The following is a 20,275-nucleotide window of genomic DNA, read 5'->3' as shown; positions in this document are numbered from 1 at the left end:
TTGCCGACTCCGCACAATGGACAGTTAGCAATGGAGGATGGCAAGCCTGTTATGCCTGTGTTAGCTCTCTGAAAGACCTATCCTAATGATTTCTCACTCCTGCTCATTTCCCAGAGTCACAAAAATGACTTCCCTTCAAGGCCATATCTGATTCATGTGCAGGCTTTTAAAGGCTTCCCCTTCGAAATGAAAAACACTTTGAAGGAGGGGCAACATGACTGGAGCAAGCTATAATAAGGAAAGTGCATGCAAACACATTGTTGAAACATCTTCCAATCTTGTTTTGAAAGTTACTCTTGGATCTACTCTACCATCTTTTCACACAGTGCATTCCAGGTGACAACTCCCCCCTCCAACAACTTCCCCTAACAAAAACATACTCTGTGCAACAACAACTCGCTCTCTGCATCAACTCACTCTGCAACACCTCATTCTCTATAACACCTCATTCTCTACTACACCTCATTCTCTATAATAACTCATTCTCTATAATAACTCATTCTCTATAATAACTCATTCTCTGTAACACCTCAATCTCTATAACACCTCATTCTCTACTACACCTCATTCTCTATAATAACTCATTCTCTATAACAACTCATTCTCTGTAACAACTCATTCTCTATAACACCTCATTCTCTATAACACCTCATTCTCTATAACACCTCATTCTCTATAACACCTCATTCTCTACAACACTTCATTCTCTATAACAACTCATTCTCTACAATAGTTCATTCTCTATAACACCTCATTCTCTATAACAACTCATTCTCTATAACAACTCATTCTCTGTAACACCTCATTCTCTATAATAATTCATTCTCTGTAATAATTCATTCTCGAAAACAACTCATTCTCTATAACACCTCATTCTCTGTAACAACTCATTCTCTGTAACACCTCATTCTCTGTAACACCTCATTCTCTATAACAACTCACTCTCTGTAACAACTCACTCTCTGTAACAACTCATTCTCTATCACACCTCATTCTCTATCACACCTCATTCTCTGTGACACCTCATTCTCTGTGACACCTCATTCTCTGTGACACCTCATTCTCTATAACACCTCATTCTCTATAACACCTCATTCTCTATTACACCTCATTCTCTATAATAACTCATTCTCTATAATAACTCATTCTCTATAACACCTCATTCTCTATAACAACTCATTCTCTGTAACAACTCATTCTCTATAACACCTCATTCTCTCTCACACCTCATTCTCTATAACAACTCACTCTCTGTAACAACTCATTCTCTATCACACCTCATTCTCTATCACACCTCATTCTCTGTGACACCTCATTCTCTGTGACACCTCATTCTCTATAACACCTCATTCTCTATAACACCTCATTCTCTATTACACCTCATTCTCTATAATAACTCATTCTCTATAATAACTCATTCTCTATAACACCTCATTCTCTATAACAACTCATTCTCTGTAACAACTCATTCTCTATAACACCTCATTCTCTCTCACACCTCATTCTCTCTCACACCTCATTCTCTATAACACCTCATTCTCTACAACACTTCATTCTCTACAACACTTCATTCTCTATAACACCTCATTCTCTATAACAACTCATTCTCTATAACAACTCATTCTCTGTAACACCTCATTCTCTGTAACACCTCATTCTCTATAATAATTCATTCTCTGTAATAATTCATTCTCTATAACAACTCATTCTCTATAACACCTCATTCTCTGTAACAACTCATTCTCTGTAACAACTCATTCACTGTAACACCTCATTCTCTATGACAACTCACTCTCTGTAACAACTCATTCTCTATCACACCTCATTCTCTATCACACCTCATTCTCTGTAACACCTCATTCTCTGTAACACCTCATTCTCTATAATAATTCATTCTCTGTAATAATTCATTCTCTATAACAACTCATTCTCTATAACACCTCATTCTCTGTAACAACTCATTCTCTGTAACAACTCATTCACTGTAACACCTCATTCTCTATCACACCTCATTCTCTATAACAACTCACTCTCTGTAACAACTCATTCTCTATCACACCTCATTCTCTATCACACCTCATTCTCTGTAACAACTCATTCTCTGTAACACCTCATTCTCTATCACACCTCATTCTCTGTAACACCTCATTCTCTGTAACACCTCATTCTCTATAACACCTCATTCTCTATAATAACTCATTCTCTACAACAACTCATTCTCTATAATAACTCATTCTCTACAACAACTCATTCTATATAACATCTCACTTTCTACAATCCTCTCTCTACAACAACGCACTTTACAACAACTCATTCTCTATAACAGCTCACTCTGTATAACACCTCACTTTCTACAACTCTCTCCCTACAATAACCCACTCTACAACAACTCATTCTCGACAATAACCCACTCTCTACAACAACCCACTGTCTACAACAACTCACTCTACGACAAATCACTCTACAACAGCTCATTCTCTATAATAACTCACTCTTTACGCACCTCAGTTTGTAGAACTCATTCTCTACAACAACTCACTTCACAATAACTCACTCTATAAAAGCTCCCTGTCTGCAACAACTCCCTCTCTACAACTCACTCAGCTACAACAGCTCATCCTCTTCAACAACTCACTGTACAATAACTCCCTGCACAAAACACACTCTCTACAACAACTTGCTCTCTACAACTCACCTTCCCCATTGCCCTCATCGTTTTGAGCAACTCTAAAATGTGTCGATTAATCATCTTTGTTGTAAAGGGCAGGTTTTTCACTGACAGCCCCATCTACCTTTCGTGTGTCTCACGCTTGGGGTGAGAGCTTGATGAATACGGGATTCTCACAGGGATCTGGAAGAAGTTCCTCATCTGCAATCCATTCAACGTGAAAATAATACTCTCAGATCAGATGCTGTGCCATTATGGGAGACTAATAAAAAGAATAAGACCGAACTTGAGCCTATACTTGGCCTTTCGTGTCAAGCTGTGCGAAGAATGCTTCGCAGCGAATGGAAAATTGTTGCAATGTGGCAGGCTGTTTGTTCATAGCTATATTGTTCATGCATTAATCCCATTTCCTATCAGTCACACAAGAACAGGGAAGTTTGCTCTCTACGTGGGGTCAGTGCTTATCACATAATCCCATTTCTAATCAGTGCACTGGAATCACCATGAGAGAGTCATGGACAGAGACACAAATCTGTGCATAGGCATCTCCCTGAGAAACAGGGGGGACTGAGAGACACCCGTCAGTGTACAGATATCTCCCTGAGAGAGAGAGGGAGTGAGAGACACCAGTCAGTGTAGAGATATCTCCCTGAGAGAGGGGGGGAAGTGAGAGACACCAGTCAGTGTACAGATATCTCCCTGAGAGAGGGGGGGACTGAGAGACACCAGTCAGTGTACAGATATCTCCCTGAGAGAGGGGGGGAAGTGAGAGACACCAGTCAGTGTACAGATATCTCCCTGAGAGAGAGAGGGGACTGAGAGACACCAGTCAGTGTACAGATATCTCCCTGAGAGAGAGGGGGGAGTGAGAGACACCAGTCAGTGTATAGATATCTCCCTGAGAGAGAGGGGGGAGTGAGAGACACCCGTCAGTGTACAGATATCTCCCTGAGAGAGAAGGGACTGAGAGACACCAGTCAGTGTACAGATATCTCCCTGAGAGAGGGGGGGAGTGAGAGACACCAGTCAGTGTACAGATATCTCCCTGAGAGAGAGGGGGGAGTGAGAGACACCAGTCAGTGTACAGATATCTCCCTGAGAGAGAGGGGGGACTGAGAGACACCAGTCAGTGTACAGATATCTCCCTGAGAGAGAGAGGGGACTGAGAGACACCAGTCAGTGTACAGATATCTCCCTGAGAGAGAGGGGGGAGTGAGAGACACCAGTCAGTGTATAGATATCTCCCTGAGAGAGAGGGGGGAGTGAGAGACACCCGTCAGTGTACAGATATCTCCCTGAGAGAGAAGGGACTGAGAGACACCAGTCAGTGTACAGATATCTCCCTGAGAGAGAGGGGGGAGTGAGAGACACCAGTCAGTGTATAGATATCTCCCTGAGAGAGGGGGGGGGAGTGAGAGACACCAGTCAGTGTACAGATATCTCCCTGAGAGAGAGAGGGGAGTGAGAGACACCAGTCAGTGTACAGATAGCTCCCTGAGAGAGAGAGAGAGGGGAGTGAGAGACACCAGTCAGTGTACAGATATCTCCCTGAGAGAGAGAGGGGAGTGAGAGACACCAGTCAGTGTAGAGATATCTCCCTGAGAGAGGGGGGGGGAGTGAGAGACACCAGTCAGTGTACAGATATCTCCCTGAGAGAGAGAGGGGAGTGAGAGACACCAGTCAGTGTACAGATAGCTCCCTGAGAGAGAGAGAGAGGGGAGTGAGAGACACCAGTCAGTGTACAGATATCTCCCTGAGAGAGAGAGGGGAGTGAGAGACACCAGTCAGTGTAGAGATATCTCCCTGAGAGAGGGGGGGGGGAGTGAAAGACACCAGTCAGTGTACAGATATCTCCCTGAGAGAGAGAGGGGAGTGAGAGACACCAGTCAGTGTATAGATATCTCCCTGAGAGAGAGGGGGGAGTGAGAGACACCCGTCAGTGTACAGATATCTCCCTGAGAGAGAAGGGACTGAGAGACACCAGTCAGTGTACAGATATCTCCCTGAGAGAGAGGGGGGAGTGAGAGACACCAGTCAGTGTATAGATATCTCCCTGAGAGGGGGGGGGGAGTGAGAGACACCAGTCAGTGTACAGATATCTCCCTGAGAGAGAGGGGGGAGTGAGAGACACCAGTCAGTGTACAGATATCTCCCTGAGAGAGAGGGGGGACTGAGAGACACCAGTCAGTGTACAGATATCTCCCTGAGAGAGGGGACTGAGAGACACCAGTCAGTGTATAGATATCTCACTGAGAGAGAGAGAGAGGGGGGACTGAGAGACACCAGTCAGTGTACAGATGTCTCCCTGAGAGAGAGAGGGGGGGGACTGAGAGACACCAGTCAGTGTACAGATATCTCCCTGAGAGAGAGAGAGGGGTCTGAGAGACACCAGTCAGTGTACAGATATCTCCCTGAGAGAGAGGGGGGACTGAGAGACACCAGTCAGTGTACAGATATCTCCCTGAGAGAGAGAGAGAGGGGGGACTGAGAGACACCAGTCAGTGTACAGATATCTCCCTGAGAGAGAGAGAGAGGGGGACTCGGAGACACCAGTCAGTGTACAGATATCTCCCTGAGAGAGGGGGGGACTGAGAGACACCAGTCAGTGTACAGATATCTCCCTGAGAGAGAGGGGAGTGAGAGACACCAGTCAGTGTACAGATATCTCCCTGAGAGAGAGAGGGGAGTGAGAGACACCAGTCAGTGTACAGATATCTCCCTGAGAGAGAGAGAGAGGGGAGTGAGAGACACCAGTCAGTGTACAGATATTTCCCTGAGAGAGAGAGGGGAGTGAGAGACACCAGTCAGTGTAGAGATATCTCCCTGAGAGAGTGGGGGGGGAGTGAAAGACACCAGTCAGTGTACAGATATCTCCCTGAGAGAGTGAGGGGAGTGAGAGACACCAGTCAGTGTACAGATATCTCCCTGAGAGAGAGGGGGGAGTGAGAGACACCAGTCAGTGTATAGATATCTCCCTGAGAGAGAGGGGGGAGTGAGAGACACCAGTCAGTGTACAGATATCTCCCTGAGAGAGAGGGGGGAGTGAGAGACACCAGTCAGTGTACAGATATCTCCCTGAGAGAGAGGGGGGAGTGAGAGACACCAGTCAGTGTACAGATATCTCCCTGAGAGAGAGGGGGGAGTGAGAGACACCAGTCAGTGTACAGATATCTCCCTGAGAGAGAGGGGGGAGTGAGAGACACCAGTCAGTGTACAGATATCTCCCTGAGAGAGAGGGGGGAGTGAGAGACACCAGTCAGTGTACAGATATCTCCCTGAGAGAGAGGGGACTCAGAGACACCAGTCAGTGTACAGATATCTCCCTGAGAGAGAGGGGACTGAGAAACACCAGTCAGTGTACAGACATCTCCCTGAGAGAGAGAGGATTGAGAGACATCAGTCAGTGTACAGACATCTCCCTGAGAGAGAGGGGATACTGAGAGACACCAGTCAGTGTACAGATATTGCCCTGAGAGAGAGGGGGCACTGAGAGACACCAGTCAGTGTACAGACATCTCCCTGAGAGAGATGGTGGGGACTGAGAGACACCGGTCAGTGTACAGACATCCCCCTGAGAGAGAGAGGCGGGGCTACTGAGAGATACCTGTCAGTGTACAGATATCTCCCTGAGAGAGAGGGGACTAAGAAACCCCAGTCAGTGCACTATTATCTCCCTGACAGAGACAGCGACTGAGAGACATAAAGCAGATTTAAAATTAACACTTGATCTGCTGTCAATTGCCAGTTGTAGATGAGAATTCTAAACTTTTCCCCAAGTTTACTGTGAGAAGACTTTTCTTTGTTCGTTTCAACCTGAAAGTGTCCGGCTTTAGAGTTTCACTTCATCCCGGGTTTCCGACCAGAATACCTGTGGTCACAGAATCTGGGTTCAAATCTCACCTGCACCTGACATGTCTGATAACATCTCAAAATAGAGCTGAGATTCACAACCATTCAAAAATCTATAATTCTCCTCTTACTGAATTAACTTCCTCTAATATCTTGAAGAATCATGAACTCAGTTCTTAAACTTCTGAATTTCAGAAAACACAAGTCTAGTCGTTGTCATCTCTGCTCTCAATTTAAACCAGATATCGCGATTAAATCTAAGCTGCACTCCTTCCAAGAGGGCGCAGGCCCGAAATCTCGGCTTTCCTGCTCCTCTGATGATGCTTGGCCTGTTGTGTTCATCCAGCTCCACACCTTGTTACCTCTTATTTATCCTTTCTGTCTGTTTTCTTTCTCTCTCAGATATATGCCCAGTGAAGCCTGAAACCATTGGTGGCTGTAGGTTTTATTGAATGATTTTCAACATTCAGTGATGTCATTTCTTTTTTATTTGTTTTGCTCTGCTTCCTGTCGAATTGCTTTGAATGGCAGTGAGCTGTGGGTGATATTGCTATCAAACTCTGTAATTTTGTTTCTCATTGCATGGGCATTTGCATTGACTGCATGATACCCCGTGGGCTACGATTCCCAAATCCAATGGAGGCTCCTCTCTCCCTGTGTTCCCGGCCGGCTTGTGGATTTTCCACAATTTCTGTGCCACCCTTGCCTGTCCCCGATGACACAGAGGCTACCTGATGCAGGAATGGGAGGGTAGGATTGGGAACCCCGGGCGATATCCTGAGGTGTGAAAGAGGAGGGCACTAGCAATGTGGTCAGAGCATGAAGCAAGCAAGCGTGAGCATCAAATGGCTTTGTGCAAATTATCCAGCCTCTTGCAGGATGCAGACCCTCCTGGAAATTGCCAGTCCTTATTGAGAAGAAGGCTGTCTGACCTGGAAATGGGTTTTATGGGGCAGTGAAGAGTTACTGCGACACCTTAACATTACAAGTGCAAAGATTGGACTGGAAGCTAACTGAGGAACTCGGTGAGGTTGAGGATTGATCCCTGTTAGAGTGAAGCTAAGATTATTTCCTGAAAGGCTCACTTCTCCCCCACTCCTTGTGAAGAAGGTAAGGGTGAAATTTAACTTTGTTGTGGCTGGCTGGCTCACTGAGCTAGTTTGTTGCTCCGCATGCGGAATAACGAACCATAACCATCCATAACCTGAGCTACAACTCTACTCTAAAACCTTCAGAAGTTAACTTTAGTTGGGAGTACTGGATTTACTGCCTGTTGTCCCTGCTGCCCAATTTCCTGCCCATTTGACCAGTTGGAGAAGGAGAGTCGTGTGGAGGGGACAGCAGAGAGAGAGCTGAGTGACTGGGTTTCCCCAGTGAACGTTTTGGTGAATGGCCTCCATTTGAATGTCTTCAGGGTGAGGCCACAGTGTGAACAGGGTGTGTTTGAGCCTGATCATAAGATCTGATTGTATCTTAAACCCAACCCCTCAATTTACAGGCGGCACGGTGGCTCAGTGGTTAGCACTGCAGCCTCACAGTGCCAGGGGCCTGGGTTCAATTCCACCCTCAGGCGACTGTCTGTGTGGAGTTTGCACATTCTCCCCGTGTCTGCGTGGGTTTCCTCCCATAGTCCAAAGCTGTGCAGGTTAGGTGGATTGGCCGTGCTGAATTGCCTATAATGTTCAGGAATGTGTAGGTTAGTGGGTAGGTCTGGGTGGGATGCTGTGAGGTGTGGACTTGTTGGGCCAAAGGGCCTATTTCTACACTGTAGAGATTCAATGGATTAAGTTCTCCACGTGGCAAAGCACCTGAAGAGTTTTAAATAACTTATGAAGTTTCAGTATAAAATAATAACAAAATTATAGCACCTGTAAAGGTCCTCTATCACCACCATATTTCAGATGAAAGTCCTCCCTCCCTTTCATTAGCCTCATGCCCAGGAATCTCCCCACCCCCGAGCGTACCTGTTCGTTGGTGTATTCATTACATAGAAAGGCTTCAAGGTTGGATTAACCATATTTGGTCTTAAGACATTTGCTGTGGCCTGTGTTACCTTCCATTCTCACCGAATACCCTGTCCTGCTTTCAGCTGCAACTTGTGCTCCTTGTGTACCCATCATCAACGATAAATAAAATCTCCATAGGTCTCGTGCACGAGTAAATCCTTCCATGGGGTCAGTGGGCAGGTTTGGGAATGAGAAAATGGAAAAGTGAGTCGAATTTCAAACTCAGAAACAGGACAATTTGTCCATCTGATCATTACAATTATTTTTGTTCCACATTTGCCTCTTCCAACTGTAGCTCACTCCACATGTCAACATATTCTTCCACTTTTTCACCTCTGATGTTGATGGATAGCTCCAGACAGACAAGTGGCTCCTTGCTGGGATTGCTGTTGTATGCTTCCCATCTTATAGGAAATGAGCAATTGACACAAAATTGCTTCAATAGCCAGAATAAGAGGAGACAATAACAAGCATATTTTGTGTAACTCCCACAAGGACAAGCTCAATCCCACCCACGGAGCTCGGGGCCAAGCCCATGCTGTCTTTTGCTGTGTCTCTCAGGAACAGTTCCTTTGTTACAGTGGCCTTCCTTACACTAAACAGGTCATCCTTGACCTGAACAGATGGAAATTAGTTACTGAACAGGGCAGAAGTGGGTCATTATAATCCTTGTTCCAATCTCCTACTCTAGAATGGTGAAGACTCTTTAGCACAAAATCCATTGATTGGTTTTGATGAAAATCACCCTGCCCACCTTCCGTCTCTGTATTCACACAGATGCTCCAATTTGATTGATATTATGGGTACAATTTCTGTCTTTCTGGCTGCATGCGGCTTGAGGAATTGATGTTGGTGCTGGTGATGTTGGGAATGGTGTTGGTGCTGGGAATGGTGTTGGTGCTGGGAATGGTGTTGATATTGGGAATGGTGGTTGCATTGGCAATGATGTCAATGTTGGGAATGCGTGGAATGGTGTTGGGAGTGTTGTTGGAGAATAGCATTGGTGTTGGGAATGTTGTTGGGGAGAGGTGTTGGTGTTGGACATAGTGGGAATGTTTTTGAGGAATAGTGTTGATTGTGAGTAAGGTATTATTTGGGAGATTGGGGCCAATGATGGTTTAGGCACGGTGTTTAATTATAAACTCTTGATCCTTCAGGCTTCAGTCATACCATGAAAAGGTAAGTTGGTAATTATTGAACCCAGAGTGAGATGTGTTGACCATTATTTTTGGGGAGCCTAAGGTAGTATAAGCCTTGCAAATGTGCCAATTTCCAGAAAATGTTTCCTTCTCCAGCTTCACATTTCAAACAAGTATGGGGGTGGATTTGAACCCTTCACCAGGATGGCTAACCCCAATAAAATGACCATTTGAACTATTTGAGGAAGTTAGAGGTAACCATAAGTCATTTTAAACTATGAACAATGCGTGATCTCAGAAACGTTGACAGTAAATGAAGATCCTTGGGAGAAAATTGATGCTGACAGATATTCCAGATATGGACCGATGAAAAAATCCTTGATATTGCAAGCGCGAAAAGACGAGAGCTAAGAAGTAATGAAGATGTCCCCTGGAGGGAAAAGTAAAGGGCAGCAGGAAGAGAGGTTAATCTGGGATGGCGGCATGGTTGCTCAGTGGTTAGCACTGCCACCTCATGCCACCTGGGTTCAATTCCACCCTCGGGCAACTGTCCGTGTGGAGTTTGCACATTCTCCCCGTGTCTGTATGAGTTCCCTTTGAGTGCTCCAGCTTCATTCCACAGTCCAAAGATGTGTGGGTTAGTTAGATTGGCCATGGGAAATTGCCCCATAGTGTGCACGCCAGGTGGTTTAACAATGGTAAATGTGGGGTTAAAGGGATAGGGTGGGATGCTCTTTGGAGGATCAGGGTAGACTTCATGGTCCAAGTGGCCTCTATCTGCACTGCAGGGATCCTATGGCATTGGACGAAGGATGATGGTACAGAATGGTTTCAGACGAGCTACAAAGGGCTTGTGTGACAGACTGTGACCTTGTGGACCAGGAGTAACTACAACCAGGAGCAATGACACTATGAGTGTATTCATAACCTACATTGGCAATGGGAAATCTTTCGTCCCAGTGGCCCACATGGCCTCTGTGGTCCTCCATGAGATAGTTTGGTACAGATTTGATTTCCATAAGTCAGTAAGCACCTGATAGAGTCCCAAGTGAGGGTTCATGAGGCTGGGATTTCACTCTGGAATCACCCCAAGACCATAAGTCCATGCTGAGGCCATGCTTGACCGAGAGGACTCAAACCTGGCCTGGTGAATGGAGTCATAAAGTATGCCAATGCCTGTGAACATCTCCACTTCTGACCTTGCGATGCAGGGTATGCCGTCGGTGAAGCAGCTGTAGATGAGAGATAGTAGGACCTGCAGATGCTGGAGAATCCAAGATAACAAGGTGTGAAGCTGGATGAACACAGCAGACCAAGCAGCATCTTAGGAGCACAAAAGCTGACGTTTCGGGCCTAGACCCTTCATCAGAGAGGGGGATGGGGAGAGGGTTCTGAAATAAATAGGGAGAGAGGGGGAGGCGGACTGAAGACGGATAGAGGAGAAGATAGGTGGAGAGGAGAGTATAGCCCTTTAGGGAAGGAAATCCGCCCTCCTTACCCGGTCTGGGTTACATGTGACTCCAGACCCACAGCAATGTGCTACAATAGGTGTGTAAGGCAGTCAGTTCTAGGGCAGTTAGGGCTGGATAACACAGCTGAGCTTGTTAACAATGCTCACATGCCTTTAAACCATAGGCTGCCTCAATGTTAAAGAAATCTTTCACTCTTCGTCTGAATTGAGGCCTTTTTTGCCTTTGCTCGGACCAATCCTGTGACAAAACCTGAAGCCAAGTGACCTTAGGCAAGTCCAAACTGACTGGCGATGAGCAGCTTATTGCTATGGAAATGGAAATTGCTGGAGAAAGTCGGCAGGTCCGGCAGCATCTATGGAGAGAGAGAGAGAGAGAGAGAGAGAGAGAGAGACACACACACATAGAGTTAACGTTTCAGGTCCAATGTGACTCCTTAAAATCACCAGCTGTGGCTTGCACTTATGTATGTCTCTGCAGAACTTGCTTGCTCGGACTGCCATCGCTACCTTCCATCAGTCTGCGGATTGGGTCAGTTGCTGGCATAAGAGTTTTGTTGGGTTGACCATCAGACCATAGAAATAAGGGCAGAGGCAGGCTGCTTTGTCCATCAAGCCTGCTGCGCCATTCAACAGGATCACGGCTGACCTGACATTCCTCACATCCACTTTCCTGTCCTTCCCTGTAACCCTGCATTCCCTGACTGATCAGGAATCTGTCTCAGTCTTAAATGTACGCAAGGACTCCGGCACCACTGCTCCCTCTCACAATGTTCTGAGGAAAGAAGTTCCCCCTCATCTCAGATTAGTGCCGCTTTATTATTATGAGATTATTCTGAGTTGGGATGGTGTTTGGGACAGTGGGGTTTGAATTGGGATGGGGACAGATTTGAAATTGGATGGGGGAGAATGGGATCACGTAGGTCGGAGTTGGAACTGAGTGAGACGGAGGTAAATCGGGGTTGTGGTGGGACTGTTGCTGAGGCTATAACCTGAGTAATGTTTTCCTGTGCACCCTTTTGTGTTTTTTTTCCCTCCTGGGATTGCTGACAGTGGACGATGGCCTGGGATACCTTCCATCCTTCGGACCCTGCTTTGTGAATCTGTACGGCAGTCCCCGAGAGTTCACTGGCTTCCCTGACCCATACGTTGACATGAACCTGGGAAAGGTATGGAGCACAGAGACACAGAGAGTAATGTCGAAGGGTCTGGCCGCAATAGAAACTTCATGTCCAATAGCAGTTTCCTTTCAATATTGTAAAGCTAAGGTGCAAATTGTAATAGTCATAAGTAACACCAGCTTTCCACTTGCACTGCTGTTTGTCACATCCTCCAGATCTCATAAAGCACCAGGCAGCCAAATGATTACACAGCAAGCTCCCACAAACAGCAAAGTGATGGTGACCAGTTAGCCCGGTTTGTCAGCATGGTTACACAGCAAGATCCCACAAAGAGCAATTTGATAGTGATCAGTTAGCCCGGTTTCTCACTACGGTTGAAGGATAGGTATTGGCCAGACAACCAGACAGGGTTCCCCTGCTTTTCTTACAAACAGTGCTGTGGGATCTTTTAGTGTCTGTTCAGAGGACCAAAGGTTTAACATCTCACCGGAAACACCCCAGGGTGTATTCCACAATATTTATCCAATTTATCGGACAAAGCTTGACATCGGGCTGGGCAAGGAGATTCTAGAGATAATGGGAACTGCAGATGCTGGAGAATTCCAAGATAATAAAATGTGAGGCTGGATGAACACAGCAGGCCAAGCAGCATCTCAGGAGCACAAAAGCTGACGTTTCGGGCCTAGACCTTTCATCTCTGATGAAGGGTCTAGGCCCGAAACGTCAGCTTTTGTGCTCCTGAGATGCTGCTTGGCCTGCTGTGTTCATCCAGCCTCACATTTTATTATCAAGGAGACTCTAGGTCTGGTGGTCAATTGCTTTGTGACAGAGGTCAACTTTAAGGAACATGTGGGTGGAGTGCAGAGGCTCAGAGATCAGGAAAGGAATTCCACAGCTTGGAAACCAGGCAGCATTGGAAAATGTGGGAATATGGGTGGGAATTGGAAGAGTGAAAGTGTCTTGGGGCTCGAAGGGGATTAGAGAGATTAGGGATGTTTGTCGATGTAACAAGGCCATGGAGAGCTTTGTAAACAGAGACTGGAAGAAATATTAAGATCGAGGTGTTGTTAAATCAAGAGCCAAGGTGTCAGCTCAGGTGGGGCCCCAACTACCTGTTTGCTCATTTTGAAAGTGCCCTGGGGAGGAGGAGGGAGGAGAGCTGATAGAAAATGATACTCCAGACACTATCAGGAAGTTCAAGCGAGTAAAATCTGAAGGGTCCATGTTGCCACTGTACTGGTGAGATGGGAGGGACACGTTTGATTGCAACAGGTTGGGGGAGGTGTTATGGAGAGAGAGAGAGATAGGTTGGAGGTGTAGAGTGTGAAGGAGATGTGCAAAGAATTTCCTCTTTGGAGAGGGTTGTCTTTGTGATAATTGGGCTCTGCTGGAAGTGATAGGGCGATGTAATGGGCAAAGATCCTACATCATGACAATGATGACTCTTTGTAAGTACATTGTAGATTGGAAAGCACTTTCCTTCCTATGTTTCTTTCTCTTGCCTCTCTCTTTCTCTCTGTTTCTTACTGTCATTCTCTTCTTTGCCCTCCATACTTCTTTCCATCCCTTCCAATCACAGCATATTCCTTTCTTCATTCCACCATGCCTGCTTTCCTCTCCTTCTCATTTCCACTTTCTCTCCTTCTCTTCTTTTGTTCCCCTTTGCTTCCACCCATCCTTCCTCCCATCAGTCCCTCATTTCTTCCACCCATTCATACCTTCATCCATTTCACCCTCCCTTCCCATTCCCTCGTCACTTTCAAAGGGGCAGTGTTGATTGTGTTGAAGAGCTGGACGCTGCCAATGCGCTCCCAGGGGTTTGAAGTGTGCTCTGATATGGTGCTGACTGCATTGAGGTGTGGGCCCAGTGTCTGATTCCAGCTCATTGTTTCCTGTCCTCAGGGGGAGGCGATGGCCTATCGAGGTCGAGTCCTGCTGGAGCTGAGCACCAAACTTGTGGACCAGATGGAGCAGAAGATTGAGGAGATCCCATCTGATGATCTCTTAAGAGTTGAGGTAATTTTCCTGAAACATTTTGTTTCTAATGGTCATGCTGTGAGCCAAAGGAGCTGATATGCAAAATCTTCAAATCTGAACTTGGGCAGTATTAGGCCATTCAGCCCCTCAGACCTGTTGTAACTCAGCCCAACTCTTCTGTCTGGACGACTGTGCCTGAGGAAGGTTTGGATACATCCAATGACCATCTGCACTGCTGGCTGGGTAAGAGATTTCCGAATGTTGAAAAGCCTCTCAGGGAAGAAATTCCTCCTCTATCCATCTTGAATGGAAGATTCTTGTGAAACTTCATAGCCTTGTTTTAGACTTCACCTGTAGAAACCGTGCAGTGTGGATGTCAGCCATTCAGCCCATCGAGTCTACACCAACCTGTTGAAGAGCAACCCGCTCCCAAACCCTATCCCTGCATTTCCCATGACTAACCCGCCTAGTTTGCACATCCCTGAACACTACGAGCAATTTAGCAAGGCCGATCCACCTAACCTGCACATCTTTGGACTGTGGGAGGAAACCGGAGCACCCAGAGAGAACCCATGCAGACACAGGAAGAATGTGCAAACTCCACGCATAGAGTAGCCTAAAGCTGGAATCGAACCTGGGTCCCTGCTATGAGGCAGCAGTGCTAACCACTGAGCCACCCCATCACCATGTACCTTACAAGCTTCAGCAGGACCTTATACATGTTGATAAGATCACTTTTCGACTAAACTCCAATGAATGCAGGTCCAACCTGTTCAACCCTTCGTCATAACTCAAAGCCTTTCTCCCAAGAATGAGCCTCATGAACCAACTCTCAAGTGTTTGCCACATCATGAGTAAAGCATTCTTTAAGGAGATCAAACCTGCACACTGTACTGTAGATACTGTCTGTCGATCCTTTTGCAGACTGTTCAGCTGGGTTTTCTGAGCACAGGCAATTACAGGGAAGCTTGCCGGTCTGGTCCTTTATTGCATAAAGGAAGAACTCCATGTTCCTGTTGGGAGATTCCCATCCTGGCTTCTTTGGAAAAGAGGAGCTGTGCTTTAATCGTTGCAGGTCCCTCATGGTGTAGGATAGCTAAGGTGAGGTAAACACCATCAACGAGTTTCCTCATGTTTGAACCAAGGCTGTATTGAGATCAGGAGCCGAGTGGTCCTAAACTGGGCGTCACTGAGCAGGTTATTGCTGAGCAGGTGCTGCTTGGTAGCACTGTTACTGACACCTTCCATCACTTTACTGATGGTCGAGAGGAGACTGACAGGGCAGTAACTGGCCGGGTTGGATTTCTGCTGCTTTTTGTGCACAGGACATAGCTGGGCAATTTTCCACATTGTCAGGCAGATACCAGTGTTGTAACTGTACTGGAACAGATTGGTCGGGGGAGTAGCAAGTTCTGGAGCACAGGTCTTCAGTACTGTAGCCGGAATGTTGTCAGGGCCCAGAGTCAGTGTCCAGCCCCAATAGCTTTTCACATAGACAGAATCGTAACATTATAAGAATGGACAACAGGAGTAGGCCATTGGGCCCCTCAAGCCTGTTCCACCATTCAGTGGTCATGGCTAATCTCATCTCGGCCTTAACTCCACTTTCCTGTCTACTCCCCATAACCCTTTAATCCATTGCTAATTATATCTCAATTTTAAATTTGAACATAGAACAAAGAAAATTACAGAGATAATAAAGTATAGAGCTGGATGAACACAGCAGGCCAAGCAGCATCCGCAGTTCCTACTATCTCTGATCCAAAGAAAATTACAGCACAGGAACAGGCCCTTCGGACCTCCAAGCCTGTGCTGATCCAGATCGTCTAACTAAACCTGTCACCTATTTTCCAAGCATCTGTATCCCTCTGCTCCCTGCCCATCCATGTATCTGTCTAGATGCATCTTAAATGATGCTGTCATGTCCACCTCTAGGACTTCCGCTGGCAACGTGTTCCAGGCTACTCCTTAACCTAAAATGATAGAACATAGAACATAGAACATAGAACAGTACAGCACAGAACAGGCCCTTCAGCCCACAATGTTGTGCCGACCATTGATCCTCATGTATGCACCCTCAAATTTCTGTGACCATATACATGTCCAGCAGTCTCTTAAATGACCCCAATGACCTTGCTTCCACAACTGCTGCTGGCAACGCATTCCATGCTCTCACAACTCTCTGCGGAAAGAACCTGCCTCTGACATCCCCTCTATACTTTCCACCAACCAGCTTAAAACTATGACCCCTCGTGCTAGCCATTTCTGCCCTGGGAAATAGTCTCTGGCTATCAACTCTATCTATGCCTCTCATTATCTTGAATACCTCAATTAGGTCCCCTCTCCTCCTCCTTTTCTCCAATGAAAAGAGACCGAGCTCAGTCAACCTCTCTTCATAAGATAAGCCCTCCAGTCCAGGCAGCATCCTGGTAAACCTCCTCTGAACCCTCTCCAAAGCATCCACATCTTTCCTATAATAGGGCGCCCAGAACTGGACGCAGTATTCCAAGTGCGGTCTAACCAAAGTTTTATAGAGCTGCAACAAGATCTCACGACTCTTAAACTCAATCCCCCTGTTAATGAAAGCCAAAACACCATATGCTTTCTTAACAACCCTGTCCACTTGGGTGGCCATTTTAAGGGATCTATGTATCTGCACACCAAGATCCCTCTGTTCCTCCACGCTGCCAAGAATCCTATCCTTAATCCTGTACTCAGCTTTCAAATTCGACCTTCCAAACTGCATCACCTCGCATTTATCCAGGTTGAACTCCATCTGCCACCTCTCAGCCCATCTCTGCATCCTGTCAATGTCCCGCTGCAGCCTACAACAGCCCTCTACACTGTCAACGACACCTCCGACCTTTGTGTCGTCTGCAAACTTGCTGACCCATCCTTCAATTCCCTCGTCCAAGTCATTAATAAAAATTACAAACAGTAGAGGCCCAAGGACAGAGCCCTATGGAACTCCACTCACCACTGACTTCCAGGCAGAATATTTTCCTTCTACTACCACTCGCTGTCTTCTGTTGGCCAGCCAATTCTGTATCCAAGCAGCTAAGTTCCCCTGTATCCCATTCCTCCTGACCTTCTGAATGAGCCTACCATGGGGAACCTTATCAAATGCCTTACTGAAGTCCATATACACCACATCCACAGCTCGACCCTCATCAACCTTTCTAGTCACATCCTCAAAAAACTCGATAAGGTTTGTAAGGCATGACCTACCCCTCACAAAGCCGTGTTGACTGTATTTGATCAAGCCATGCTCTTCCAGATGGTCATAAATCTTATCCCTCAGAATCCTTTCTAACACCTTGCAGACGACAGACGTGAGACTTACCGGTCTATAATTGCCGGGGATTTCCCTATTTCCTTTCTTGAAGAGAGGAATTACATTTGCCTCTCTCCAGTCCTCAGGTACGACTCCATTGGAGAGCGAGGATGCAAAGATCTTCGCAAGTGGTGAAGCAATTGCATTTCTCGCTTCCCAAAGCAGCCGAGGACAAATCTGATCCGGGCCTGGCGACTTGTCAATCTTAATGTTTGACAAAATTTTCAGCACATCAGCTTCGTCTATCTCTATCCATTCCAGCATGCACACCTGCTCTTCAAAGGTTTCATTCACTACAAAGTTGGTTTCTTTCGTAAAGACAGAAGCAAAAAACTCATTTAGGGCTTCCCCTACCTCCTCAGGCTCCACACACAAGTTCCCTATGCTATCCCTGATCGGCCCTACTCTTTCTTTGACCATTCTCTTATTCCTCACGTAAGTGTAAAATGCCTTTGTGATTTCCCGGATTCCTTCTGCCAAGCCTTTCTCGTGCCCCCTCCTGGCTCTCCTCAGACCATTTTTGAGCTCCTTCCTTGCCTGCATGTAATCCTCTCTAGCTGAACTTGACCCTAGCTTCCTCCACCTTATGTAAGCTACCTTCTTCCTTTTCACTAGAAGCTCCACCGCTCTCGTCATCCAAGGTTCCTTAATCTTACCCCTTCTTGCCTGTCTCAGAGGGACATATTTACTCATCACTCCCAACAACTGTTCCTTAAACCGTCTCCACATGTCTATAGTTCCCTTACCATGGAACAACTGCTCCCAGTCCATGCTTCCTAACTCATGTCTAATCGCATCATAGTTTCCTCTTCCCCAATTAAATATCCTCCCATTCTGCCTAATCCTCTCCTTCTCCATCGCTATGTAGAATGAGAGAGTGTTATGGTCACTATCACCAAAATGCTCTCCCACCACAAGATCTGATACCTGCCCCGGCTCGTTTCCGAGCACCAAGTCTAGAATGGCCTCTCCCCTCGTCGGCCTGTCAACGTACTGCGTTAGGAAACCCTCCTGAACATACCTTACAAAAACAGCTCCATTCAAATCTTCTGCTCGAAGGAGGTTCCAATCAATATTAGGAAAGTTAAAGTCACCCATTACAACAACCCTACTGCGTGCACACTTTTCCAAAATCTGTCGACCTATGCTTTCTACAATCTCCCTGCTGCTATTGGGGGGCCTGTAGTAAACCCCTAACGAGGTGACTACTCCCTTGCTGTTCCTAATTTCCACCCACACTGACTCAGTAGGCAGATCTTCCTCGACAAAGGAAGCTTCTGTAGCTGTGATACCCTCTCTGATTAGTAGTGCTACACCCCCTCCTCTTTTTCCCCCCTCCCTATTCTTTTTAAATGCTCTAAGCCCTGGAACATCCAGCAACCATTCCTGCCCCTGAGAAACCCATGTCTCTGTTATGGCCACAACATCATAGCACCAGGTACTGATCCATGCTCTAAGTTCATCACTTTTATTCCTGATACTCCTTGCATTAAAGCAAACGCACTTTAACCGATCCCTTGGTTCCTTCCCAGGAAAATCCTTCCCACTAGCTGGTCTACCTCTTGCTACTGCCTCACCTGCATCAACTCTCACCTCCGGTGTACAGCTCAGGTTCCCACCCCCCTGCCATACTAGTTTAAACCCTCTCGAACTACTCGAGCAAACCTTCCACCCAGGACATTGGTCCCCTTCCAGTTCAGATGCAACCCGTCCTTCTTGTACAGGTCCCACCTTCCCCAGAAGGCATCCCAATTATCTACATATCAGAAGCCCTCCCTCCTACACCAGCTGCGTAGCCACGTGTTCAGCTGCGCCCGCTCCCTGTTCCTTGCCTCGCTATCTCGTGGCACCGGTAGTAAACCAGAGAACACTACTCTGTTTGTCCTGCTCTGCAGCTTCCATCCTAACTCCCTGAAATGATGGCCTCTCATTCTAGATTGCAGCATAAAGGGAAATGCCCTCTAAATGCCAGTTTTATCAATCCCCTTTAACACCTTCTATTAATTCCTGGAGCAACAAGTGCCAAAATCCCATTTGCCTCCCTAATTACTTCCTGTACCTGAATGTGAGGTTCCTGTAAATTGGAAGGCCTTGCTCTCCGCCTAGTGGCTTTCCCCAGTACTGCAGCATTCACATTCTTGACGAGTGTGTGTGAAAGGAAAAGCAGAGATCGTCCCCACCAGCATGAAAACTGGAGAGTGAGTTGCTCAAAAGATTCGGCACCTTTTGAGGAGGTTTCGCTGAGTGAATGGGGAGAGACAGAACAGGAGGGGTCAGTAACCAGAGGAACACAGAAGTCGAACTTAGTTGCTCAACTTCTTTGGACATGCAGCATTATGATGATCTGGAATGCACTTCCCAAGAGTGTGGTGCATTGTTGTAGCTGGTAACTTTCCAAAGAGAACTGATTTGATTTCTTATTGCCACATGTATCGAGGTACAGTGAAAGGTATTGTTTTGTATGCCATGCAGACAGATCACTAGTAATTGGAGAAAAATCTGAAGAGCAATGGCAGCGTTCAGGAGAATGTTTGTACGATCAGGAGATGATCATTTGCTGTAAAGTAATGAGATAACTATGTGTATGATGGTGTAGCTGGGAGATCAGTAATTATATGCAAGAGTCTACGAGCAGAGATAATGCTGTCAGTGCAGGAGAGAGAACATTTACCTGCACACGTGGAATGAAATGTATTGTCAATCACAGAGGCTA

The 20,275-nt window shown here is 46.4% G+C and overlaps 1 protein-coding gene across 5 annotated transcripts in view; it reads left to right on the top strand.

The window, feature by feature from the left end:
• dysf (dysferlin, limb girdle muscular dystrophy 2B (autosomal recessive)) overlaps window positions 1-20,275 on the top strand; it is a 296,195-nt gene that overhangs the window by 106,440 nt on the left and 169,480 nt on the right. For 3 of the 5 annotated variants that reach the window (XM_059650606.1, XM_059650612.1, XM_059650609.1), the window contains exons 17-19: window positions 6,920-6,955; window positions 12,184-12,299; window positions 14,154-14,267. In XM_059650606.1, coding sequence (XP_059506589.1) covers window positions 6,920-6,955; window positions 12,184-12,299; window positions 14,154-14,267 — 266 coding nt within the window. The remainder of the gene's footprint in view (window positions 1-6,919; window positions 6,956-12,183; window positions 12,300-14,153; window positions 14,268-20,275) is intronic. The other 2 variants (XM_059650615.1, XM_059650610.1) reach the window with 1 other exon arrangement.

This window comes from Stegostoma tigrinum, chromosome 1 (genome assembly GCF_030684315.1).
Source record: "Stegostoma tigrinum isolate sSteTig4 chromosome 1, sSteTig4.hap1, whole genome shotgun sequence".
In the NCBI taxonomy this organism is placed as follows: Eukaryota; Metazoa; Chordata; class Chondrichthyes; order Orectolobiformes; family Stegostomatidae; genus Stegostoma; species Stegostoma tigrinum.
This window is presented reverse-complemented; position numbering and strand designations above follow the sequence as displayed.